At 37.6% G+C, this 12,318-nt stretch overlaps 1 protein-coding gene across 1 annotated transcript in view; it reads right to left on the bottom strand.

Moving 5' to 3' along the window:
• Window positions 1–7,920: 7,920 nt before the first annotated feature.
• The window catches only part of LOC140007189 (uncharacterized), a 39,569-nt gene continuing 35,171 nt past the window's right edge, over window positions 7,921–12,318 (bottom strand). Inside the window, exon 3 of the mRNA XM_072049878.1 lies at window positions 7,921–8,073. Coding sequence (XP_071905979.1) covers window positions 7,921–8,073 — 153 coding nt within the window. The remainder of the gene's footprint in view (window positions 8,074–12,318) is intronic.

Below are 12,318 nucleotides of genomic sequence, written 5' to 3'. Positions count from 1 at the left end.
TTTATCTTGGGGAAAATTGCAGAAACCTCCCCTGAGGTTTCTGACACTAGCATTCACCTCTCCTGAGGTTTAAGAAATAGCATGCAGCACCCTTGAACTTAATGAATATGTTGCAGATTCAGTCCAGGCAAGAAAATGTCCCATTAAAAAATGATTTTATGGAGTGAGATGAAAATTTTGTATCAAATTTGCCCTTGATCTTGCTTGGCAAGTAGTATTAACAAGTGAAGGACAAAGGTATTAAGGATCGAGAAAGTTTAGGGGGTGTAAGCGCAAACCATTTCCAAGCAACCTGCAATAGCTTCTTCACTTAAGGAAACTAACGGCTAGTTAACGGCTAAATGGCTAGGTTCTTGCACCAGCATGAAACTCTATATTAGGAAAAAATGAGTTGTTCGTTTTCAACATAAAACATAGCTAGTTTGATTAACTTCAATTTGGCAGCTTGAGGTGAAATATTGCAGCAAAGAGTATGGCTGCTTCCAACCGCAAGGAAGCATCATGGAACTCCCCAACATCCTTCCAATAAGGAACAAATATTGCACCTGCAATCGAAAGGCAACATTAAAGATCTCTGAGACTAAAAAGAACCCTAACAAGTTATATTTTTGTTGTGCCAAATGCAAGTAATTCCGGTGTTATGAAGGTCCTAAAGAAGAAAATGTCAGCAATAGAAGAACTGACACCAATTCAGTTCTGCAATCTGAACAACAGCTGCAAAGGTCAACGGCAATGCAAAAGGAAAAGCCAATTCTAGTGGCAAGAGCAGGGGCTCTAAATGTAGCAGTCAACATACTTTTTATCATCAATCTCATATTTGTTGCTGTGTATGTTTTCATCCATATTGTGATGATGTGCCGGTTCAAGTATACATATCTAAATATAAGATGTAGTTGTAGAAAAAATTGGTGTTGTAAGATATATGAGAGGAAAAGTAGAACATCATGTATGCAGCATCATTTCTAGTTTACATTATAATGCAACCAATTAAGTTTAAGTATACTGTCATCAATACAAAATCTAGTTCATCTACCAATACTTGCAAAAAAGATATGAAAAGCAGTTGCATTACAAGACTAATCCATTAATACAAAAGTGCATCAGAAAAATTCATTACTACAAAAGAGTATCAGAACAATCCATTAATACAAAAGCATGACTGCGCAATCCATTAGTTTCAAAACACCATCTGCTGCAATGACTGACAACAAATGATGAGGATTGCAAAGACCTATCAGTTCAAATGTCATCACTGCAATAGTCATACAAAACATTCGTATATAGTGACCTAAATGCAAGGCATATTACTAAGTTGAAACTGAAGCAGTAAGCAGAAAACTACAGAGTATGCATTAGAATTGCATACTAAAACTATTACTGCTGCTGACATTTGTTGACTGCAGTGTTGTAGCTACATTAATTGACAAAGATGCAGCTATAGCAACTTGAGATGCTGCAATTTGCTAAACTGGAGGAGGTTCCAGAGTTTGAGTGACCTGAGTAGTTGTATTTGAGTTAGTTCTCTTGCTCTCCCTCTAGTAGTTGTTCCAGTATTGCACAATGGCCTTCCTGTCTACACAATCACAGAGATCGAACCTTATATTCAAGCATTATACTGAAACATGTATAAAATGCAGTCATTTGAATGAATCTTTTTCTTTGAAGCAGTTGTTGTGATCTGAATCTGCTGTTGTACATTCACAGTTGCAGGTTGACTTGGAGGAGAATGATTGCTTCTTTGGCTTGAGTGTACAACAGGCACATTGCCTTGCACATGATCCTAGCAGTAAACATAGACAAGTAACTTTAGATATTAGAAGGTTTTAAATGCTACAATCCTGATAATAAATCAAAAAAAATTTTACCCAAAGAGTAGCTCTTGACAGGCCAGTGTTTGCAGTCCTTCTTCCTGGTTTGCCTCTTCTATTGCTCAACTGTTAGGGAATAAGCTAACATTAGTGCATTTTATTTATTTTCAGTATTATTTTCAATAGCAAGTTGAGCACATATAAGACCTGTTGGCCAGGAGTTGTGCTGCCATTCTTCTTCTAGACGGTGCTCTTTGGCAAGACCTCTTATTGTGACCAAATGAGCCACAGTTTCCATACTTGAATCCGCTCGACCTTTTTGATTGTGATATAGATTGTCCTTTATCATGTTCTTTTCTCCTGTTCACCTTTGGTCTACCTGGAGCTCTCCTCAAAGGAGGTGGCAACATGTGGCATAGATAACATGTGGAGTCTTGAGAAGTCTTGAGCTCTCCTCAAGACTGTTGAAGAGGTAACATGTGGGATAGGTGGCCACATCTTCTTATCAGGAATTGGATGAATCATACTTGCTGTGACGACCCCACTTCTCCGTAGGGCGAACCCTCTGCCTAGCTCTCGCTAGGGCTCAATACGAGTCAAATTTAAACTTAAAAGTAAACAACCAATAATAAAAGTAAATATAAAGAAAAGTCGCTTTCTTATATAATCATTCAAGTCTTACATCACAAAGTTTCCAAAAGGTACATCAATTTTTCCAAAATACAACCATTCAAATTTGATTAAACCATTTACATACAAATTCTAATCAAAAGGTAATCAAGTCAGTTTCTCCAAAATCTTTTCATTCCGAACTCCTATTAAGGAAAACAAACTACGAGGGTGAGCTAACGCTCAGCGAGACCAAGAAAAACATGCAAAAAAATAAGTTCAAGTAACAGTAACACTTGTACAAGAAATATAGTTAGAAAATTCATGTAATTCACAAATAACAATAAAGCACAATCAATAAGGATATGGGAGCTCTCAGGAGCTAAATTCCCATTTGCTTTGCCAAGACTTGATCCAATACCTCCACGTGATGGCACTCTGTCAACCGGGTAGGTAGCAAGTCCGTAGAAACCCCGCTTACTTCCTCTATCCCCCATTTCACCCTCTCAAATTCATAACCAAACACTCACTAGAAGGGAAATACTACTCGAGTATGCCAAGTAAGACCTCAAAAGATCAAGCTTATAATTTTCTCATGGTTCACCAGGCTTCTCGACCAAGCCCATGCTGACTCAAGTTGCAAGGTTAGCCAATGAGTTTTGGGCATCTCCAAATGCACAAATACAATTTGCCAAGTTAACGCAATTCAATTATCAAGTCACGTTCACACAAGTCGATTGTCTAGTCAGGTAAAAGAGAACGAATGCGATAAAGTACACACTCGTCTCGACAAATCCAAATCACTTAATTAACAAGAAACAATTCAAGTATTTAGCAACAAGTCATGCATTTGACACTCACCAATTCAAAAGAAAGCGAGCAAATAAAGTCCTTCAATTGTCCGTATCGAAATCCCCTTCGAAACCACCCTGAGCACTTGAAGAAATAGTGACCAACCATCACTCACATATACTCTAGACCACTTAACATTCAAGGAAGGAAATTGTGACGCTCCCACTTCTCCCAAGGGCAAATCCAAGGGTATCGGCGGGACGCCTACCCAACTCTCGCCAGGACTCGGTACAATCCATAATTCACTCACATATAATCTAGACCACTTAACATTCAAGGAAGGAAATTGTGATGCTCCCACTTCTCCCAAGGGCAAATCCAAGGGTATCGGCGGGAAGCCTACCCAACTCTCGCCAGGACTCGGTACAATCCATAATTCAAAACTAGGAATACTTCAAATAACTTCAATATATATATTTAAAGTACTCCAAAACACTTCATACATATAATTAGTTAGCTCTCAAGCTTAATATAATCCAAAAGAATATTTACTACAGCCATCTGCTGTAATACAACTTAAAATTTTTCCAAAAAAGAAAACAATCTAGCACTATTCACGAGCACTTTTGGTCTCGAACCCTGTTAAGGAAAACAAAAACATGGAATGAGCTACACACCCTAGTGAGGTTCCAAGACACTCTAGCAGTTAGAATAAATCAAATAATTTGAGCATACCCGATGTATGATTCAAGGTTGCACATTGGCATATTAACATGAGACAGTTATCATTGTACGAGTAATTTGAGCATATCACAGGAATGGATCAGGGTCGCACGTTGGCAAATTGACATGAAACAATTATCATTACGTAAAATAAACACACATTGAACGATACGGTGTTCCAGTAGAATCATTTCGGTCAACTGCACCTTATAACTTCAGATCCTCTCGATTTGTCTAGCCATCATCTTATTCCTCCAGTGATAGTACTCGAGTATAGCGAAACGGTGTCCCAGGGTTCCAACCTACCCGATTGATCCCAATCCTGGCTCGAGTAGGTCAGTAACCAAGGGCAGGACCCAGTTCCGCTTAGAGCTTACAACATGCACAAGTAATCAAGTAAATCGATAAATTATAAAAATTTATCAATTTTGTAGGTCAAGTGAGATAAAGTACACACTCGCCGTAAAACTGTGAAAAAGTTCATGTGAACACGTAATTTATAGCAATCACATAATCAAGTAGTCAAGTAATCAAGTAAGTAGGTAATCAAGTAAATTGATAAACAGTGAACGGTAAATGGTAAACGGTAGACGGTAAATAATCTCGGTTAACGGTAAGATTTATCATTTTAGTAGTTCGAGTGAGATAAAGTACACACTCACCTTAAAATAGTGAAAAAGTTTATAGGAGCAATTATCGGTAACACTTAACAGTTAAACACATAATGACCATAGAGTAAACATGTTGTTGCGCCCCATTTTTTAATAAGAAAAATAAAAGACGAGTTTAGAAAAATGGTTTTTGATTCAATTTTTTATTGGAAAATGAATTTTTGATTTTAAAAAGAGAATGAAAAACATGGGTCTAAATGGGACTTTGAAAATACGACGATTTGACCCAAAATATAGTTTAAAAAGGTTTTTTGAATGAAAAATGGAGTCGCCACTCGGTATAGAGTTAAGGTGTACCAAGTCACCTAAAAATGAATTTTTAAAGAAAAAAGTAGAAAACCCTTTTTAAACGACTCCAAATCTATGAAAATCAGAGAAAAAGATTCGGGTGTCACATTTGAAGAGGGGGAAGACAAGGATGAAATTCAAGGCACCCTCTTAACCTAGCCAAGGATAGTTGCGTGATTTAGTCAAAGATTTTCTTATTTTTAATTTAAAAATTTATCACATTCGGATGTTTTATATGAATGGATACCCTAGACCTAGGAGGGTGTCGGGGGTCGAAATGTATTTTCAAAGCTTACTTGGTATCAATCACATTAATTGTGACGCCCAATAAAGACTCTTCGAAGAAGTCACGAATAATGCAAGTCATGAGATTAGAAAGAAAGAAAAAGTAAAGAAAATAATAATATACAAATGTGTATGACCTAAAGGAATGCATCATAATGGGTGCGGAGGACTTATACTCGTGACTTTCAATGTTCCCTTTAATAGAGGGAATACGAACGTGCTAAGGCTAGAAAGCCAAACTCGTCCATATCCCATATCCAAGGAGTAATTTCCCTAATCTAATTATGCAAATATACTAGCCTAGTTCTATTTCTTAAATGAGAATGCAAGTTTAATGTCATGTTTCATATAAAGGGGGCAAGTACTATACATATAATGGAAAATATGGAAAAAGGGATATACATATATAAGGAAAGTGTCATGCAACATGGTAAAAGAGGCCCTAGAAAGTAAAGATATGCATTAAATGAAGTGATTTTATCACACAATCATGATCTAACGCATAGAATGATTTCTATGGGTCTAGCGTTGGACTAGCCCTTTACTAATGCTCTCTCACAAGCATTGGACTTGTGAGGGCTCGAGGGGAAGGTCATGATCAGCATTGGACTAGCCACGGTAACGTGCACTCATCTACATAATCAAATATAATACTAAAACAAATAGACATGCAAATCACCTAGTTCCACATAGCACGTAGCACACAAGCATGCTTATCGAAATGCAAAGGCCTAGGAAAACGATAAACACATAGGCACACACAAACACATAAGCCCTATCTATTACCTTCGGGGGAAGTCTACTACAATCTAAAAAGGAAAAGGAATAAAATAAAATAATTAAATTCCTAACTATTACAACTTTGACATTCAAGTGCCTTTCAAATAATCAAATTGAACTAAAATAAATATGCAAAGCCAATAAAGCAAATAAATAAATGAAATGAAATGAATAAGAAACATTCAAAAGGTATACAATCAAACATGTAAAGTCACATAGGGCACATAGAGTCAAATAAAGTAAGAAATAAGGGATTAGGGTGTACCTCCTTTGAATTGGGGCCCTAATGAAATGAAATTATTTACTTACCCTCCAAAATAAAAGAAAAGATCAAGGCATCACTTTAATTAACGAATAATCACATGGAATGGAGATGAACACGAAATTGAATCACTTAAAACATTCAAATAAGCTAAATAACTCATATTCATCAAATTGAAATAAACAAGGACCCATGTAAAAGAATTAAAGAAGTTTGAGGGATCAATTTATTACAAATATTAAGGGTCCCATAAGCAATTAATATTAAGGACATGAAGTGACACCTATATAAAAAAATCATGAAATCCACAAAAATAAATGAAAATCAATTTGCTACATTCAAACCACAAAATACCCAAAATTTCACTAAGAATCCAAATCAAACTAAAATCTAGAAAATGTTCTTAAAACCTTCAAATTCATCCTAAAATTCATGAAGAATCGGTCCACAAATCACATGAAAGCATACCAAGGAAAAATAACATGTTAAAGGGACAAAATTGATTAATCCTTCCAATCTTATGGGCCATAGTAGCATTAGTTAGAAACAACAGGGAGCAAAGTGCAATTCTTGGAAGATTTTCATGCAAAATGCATGCAAATGCTACGAGATAAGCTTCTGCAATTTGAATCTGCGGCAGTTTCATCTTCGAACACAAATTTCAAAATCTAACACAAACTTTGATCGAACTTTCTCAACCCAACGTCCAAGCTTTAAATTAAGCAACACAACACATAAATTTGGCATCTAAACAAGCAAAAGCTTAGAAAGAAATCATGTAAATTCTTGAAAACTTTCATGAAAAGATGGTTCAGCAATCTGATTGTTCATTTTCTAGCAAATATTCTAACATGATTCAAGTGTTTTTTAGACCCAAACATGCAAACTCAACACCACTCCTCCAATTTCCCCTTTTTAAAACAAAATTAACTAGCACATTAGGTGACAAAACTCACTTGATGAGCTGTTGCGGAGAAGAAAACAGCAAAGGCATAAGGATGAATGCAGCAGCTTTTTCTACTTCGGCCTAGACATGTTTGTGCGTGAAAACTCAAACAAACTCTACTAATTTGACAGCCCAAACCGAAATGCAAGGATTTCAACCCATTGTCATTAACATCACCCAACTACAATCATCTATCCTTAAAAGAACTAATCACAGCAGCTAGACGTAAAATGCAGCAAAGTTTACGAAGCATTTTCTTCCTCTTAACTGGTTTTCAGGTTTCTGCAATTTTCGGCCATTACAGGAACTTGATTTCCAGCAAACATTGGAGCCTAATCTTGGACCAACAAGACACAAAATCAACACCAACAATGCAACTTCCTCTTTCCATCACAACACCACATAGCAAGTTGGATGACAAACCCATTTGGAGGGCTGTTACATGAAGAAACAGCAAAACACAAGGACGAATGCAGCTTATCAAGAACCCATGAAATTTGCAGCCCAACATTAATTATATTCACCATGAACACACGCTTAGACAAGCAACAAAGGAAATTTGAGGATAGAGAGGGGCCAAAACATGCGTTTTCAAAACATTTCACGGAGCCCAGGCTAGGAGTTCATCTTATTTACTTGTTTTCACAAACTTAATAGGCCAGCCGAACAGTCTGTGTGAATAGCCATTTTCTATACCATAAAACAAAAGGAATATGAGCATTGTTTGCAAGAAAACAAAGTAAACATCACTCATTCTCACGGTGAAACACCAAGCGAAATTTTCACGGATTTCTCCACTCCAATGAAGTCACGGTTAGCCTTAAAATTATCAGAAAAACCAGAAATTTCCACCCAATCAACAAATAAAGCAGTAATTTTTAGAACAAACGTAGGAATTCCACCAAGAAACTGCGATCAAAACACAACAGAGAGCCTCAAGCATCCATACTCCAAAACTGAGATTTGAAGGCAGAAAAATAGCTTACAAAGCTCTGCAAATGATGATGGTGAATTCATGAGCCTGAGAAAAGCTGTAATTCCTTGCTGATTCCTTTGATTCTTGGTTTTCCTTTGCTTTGTTGTCTTCCCGAAGACCCTTCTCCTCTGTTTTTTCCTTGACTCCAGTGGTTTTCTTTTCCTTGTCGAAGCCTTTTCCTCTTTTCTGGTATGCTTTCTTTTCCTATGTTTCACTCTTGCGCTTTCCTGTTCTCTCCTCTAGCCCTTTCTCTCTCTATCGTTACCCAGTTTTTCTTACCCGAACCCTTCTAGCCTCTCTTTCATTTTTCTTTTCTGATTTCCTCTCTTTTCGCGTCCCCGAAGCTCTCTCTCACTCTTGGCTCTCTCTCACTCTCTATCCATTGTTTTTTCTTTTCCTGCTCCTCCAGTTGCCGGAGCTGATTTCCTTGCCACCTTGATGGATAGCTGCTTCCTTGGGCCCTTTTCTCCGCCGTTATCTTTTTTTTTTGTTTCTGACCTTTTCCTCTCCAAGACCTCTTCCTGCCCGAGGCTCTGGTTTTTTCCTCTTTTTTTTTTATCTCAAACTCTAGCCGCCATAACTTCTCGCTTTTCTTCCTTCTTTTTTCGTTCTTTTTTTTCACTCCAGACCTCTCTCTGTTTCTTTCTCTCTCGCCGAAACCTCCCCCTATTTTCCCTTTTCAGCCGTCAACCCCTGTTTCTTTCCTCTCTTTTCTTTTGTTTTCTCTGTTACTCTTTTTCCTTTTTTTCGCAGACCAAGCTCCCCATTTACTCCCCTCTTGGCTGCGGCTGTTTCATGCCTCTTTAAAACACCCCCAAAACTAAACCTAAGATGAAAGACCCAGATTTCAAACCCCAAAATAGGCTTATGTGTCTTGTTTTTGTCCCTTTGATTTTTTCAATGAATTAAATAATAATAAAGCAATTTTCTTAATAAAAATGAAAATAAGATGAAACAAACAAAAAATAACAATAACAAAATAAATAAAAATCACCAAAATAAAATAAAAAATAAAAAAATAAGAATAGTAATAAAAAATGAAAAGTTAAAAGTTTGGTGTCTACAGTTTGCCCCTCTTTGTCTGAGTTTCGAAAAAACTTGAGACAAAAACGTAGACACCAAATACTTACCTGTAATTATTTTGCCCTGCACTGAAACAAACACAAAAAGGTCAGTGAGATAAAACCCGAGCCTGTCGAGGTTGATAGGACAAAAATCTGATCCCGACATGATGTACAAAAGACACGTCAGTGGGTTAGACCCCATGCTGATGGATATATAAAAATAAAACACACGTTAGTGAGATTGATGCAATATTTAATGATGACGGGATGAAGTGAAGTGAAATGAAGTGTTAGTGGGACTGACCCATGTCTAACGATAAGATGTAATGCACATGTTCAATGGCAATGTGATGAAATGCACACTAGTGGGACTAACCCATGTTTAGTGGCAATGAAATTCAACAAGATAAAACGGTCAGTGGGATACAACCCAAGCCTGCCTTGATAATCGGTCGATCAGTGGGATAGCACTCGAACCTGCCTTCCTTTTAGTCAGTGGAATGAATACCCGAGTCTGCCGTCACTTGGTCAGTGGGATGAATACCCGAGTCTGCCTTTATAAATGGTCGGTCAGTGGGATAGCACCCGAGTCTGCCGTCACTTGGTCGGTTAGTGGGATGAATATCCGAGCCTGCCATCACTTGGTCAGTGGGATGAATACCCGAGCCTACCGTGGTAAACGGTCGGTCAGTGGGATGAATACTCGAGTCTGCCTTGATAAACGGTCGGTCAGTGGGATAGCACCCGAGCCTGCCTTCATTTGGTCGGTCAGTAGGATGAATACCCGAGCCTGCTGTGGTTGGTGGCACAAAATCCAAGCTCAAGATGATGTTGGCGATACAAAATTCAGACCCAACGGGATATTGGTAATGTTGGTGGCACAAAATTCAGACCCAACGTGATATTGGCGGCACAAAATCCAAGCCTAACGGGATATTGATAATGTTGGTGGCACAAAATCCAGGCCCAACGTGATGTTGTGATGTTGGTGGCACGAGATCCAAGTCCAATAAAATGTTTGTGATGTTGGCGGCACAAAATCCAGACCCAACGGGATGTTAATGGTCAGGGGAATAAGACCCAATCCTGCTATGGCATTAGTCAAGAAATTAAATGTGATTATCAAGGGGAATAGAAGGGTGCGCGGCGTACGCTGAGACATCGCCAACAAAATTAAATTTGATTTTTCAAGAAACAAGAAATTGGTTTTGATTTTTTCTGATTTTTCTTATTTTTGATTGATTTTTGGGATTCTTGATTTTTTTTTTCATTTTCTTTTTGAGATTTTTCTTTTTTTCTTTTTCTTTTTTTTGAGAGAGAATCTTTTCAAAAATAATTTGCCCTAATGTCGGGCCTTTTTTCCTCTTTTCTTCTTTCTTCACTTTTCGACATCGGCCTTTCGCATCACTAGATGCTTGTTCATCGATTTCAGCCATGAGTACCTGCACAGGGGGGTTTACAACATGCACTAAAATTTCTTACTTTAAAAATTAATGCAACTACTACTCATGAAAAGAGCAGCGTGATTGATTTGAAACCCTCAAATGTATTAAAAAAAAAATTTGCCCCAGTGTGGGCTTATTTTGCGAAATCTCACAAATAAAAGAATTTGCCCCAATGTGGGCCCATTTGATTGAAAATTTTTGTTTGGATGACTCTTTATTTATCAAAGTAAGAAAACTGTGTTTCCTAGAATTTTAGGAAGTAATCACATACCCACCTATAATGTGAAAAAATAAAAAGTCTTGCCTAAACTCATATAGCAAATTTCATGATGAATTTCTCAAAATAATACCAAATTACAAAAGATTCTTTCCCCACTTTAGCATCAATGCTTAGGATAATGGGCCACCACTCCTTGTTAACTCATCTTTCAGGACCAATCAAGTGGATGTTATTTCTGCTTCTGAGATGGCTAAGGAAAAATGAGAGGTTAGAATTTGTCTTATTCTTGTGTCCAAATTGTATGTAATTGTAAGTCCCAAAGACAACCAAGAGGGGGGGTGAATTGGGTTGATTAAAATCTTAACCAAATTTATGCACTTTTTCTTTAATAAAAATTTACCTTCTTTTCTAGTAATGATCAACCAAGAAGATTATAAGACAAGAGCAATATTGATCAGAAAAAGCAAGAATAAATAAGCAATGAGAATTTTATTAAACAAAAAGTAAAATAGAGTATCAAACCGATTGTCTACCAAGCTTTCTTCAAACTTGAAGACCAAACACAAGGTTGAGCAACTTCTCTTTGATGAAAGATGATCAACTAGATGTACAATGGAGGGAGCACTTCCTCCTTGCCCTAAGCCTCACTTAGTCAGGCTAAGAAGTTTTACAATCACTCAGATAACCCTCAACAAAGCTACACTAATGAGACTTTCAATCACAAGAGAAAATCTCACAAGAAATTCACACCACTTAGAGAACAAATCTTACTTTGGAGACTATTTTCTAGCTAAAATATCTCTTGAGATCTTGTAAACAAAGTGTGCAAAAGTCCCTACTTGGTTCAGGCAAGTTTGATTTTAAAGGGAGCCAGAAATGGGCTTCATCAATGCTTCCAACGGATAGAAGGCAGCTGAAGAGTCAACTAGCCGTTGGGGCTGTCGGACGTCCGACGACTATATCATCATCCGAACCAATCGTCCGAAGAACAGACAAGTTGAGGATCGGACGTCCGATGCGTTTATATCGTCCGACTGCACAGCGTCCGATCGCAGGCAGAGAGTTGGCAAGTCATCTTGAAATTTTTCGGACGTCCGATGCGGTTGTTATGCGTCCGAGGTGTGCGTCCGATCCTTCCGGACGTCCGATGCTTCTTTATGAGCGTCTGACAGCGCTTCCTTCTTGATGTTCTTTATCCTTTCAGACGTCCGACAGATTCCTTTCGGCTGTCCGACATGAGTGTCCTGTTTTTGCTTCTTCTTTTGGTTGATTTGCATTTCATGACATATTCGTACCTGATTCTTTGATAGGCAGAAAACACTTATTTATGAAGAGGGTTAGATACACGTTTCAAGATTGTCATACTTAAAAGACAGTATCTTTGATTGGAACAAAATAATGACAAAATTCATTTATATTATTCCAATCTTGTTTGCCACATCCAAAGCA

Source organism: Coffea arabica, chromosome 5c (genome assembly GCF_036785885.1).
Source record: "Coffea arabica cultivar ET-39 chromosome 5c, Coffea Arabica ET-39 HiFi, whole genome shotgun sequence".
Taxonomy (NCBI): domain Eukaryota; kingdom Viridiplantae; phylum Streptophyta; class Magnoliopsida; order Gentianales; family Rubiaceae; genus Coffea; species Coffea arabica.
Note: the sequence above shows the minus strand (reverse complement) of the source record. Positions and strands in the feature narration are given on the sequence as shown.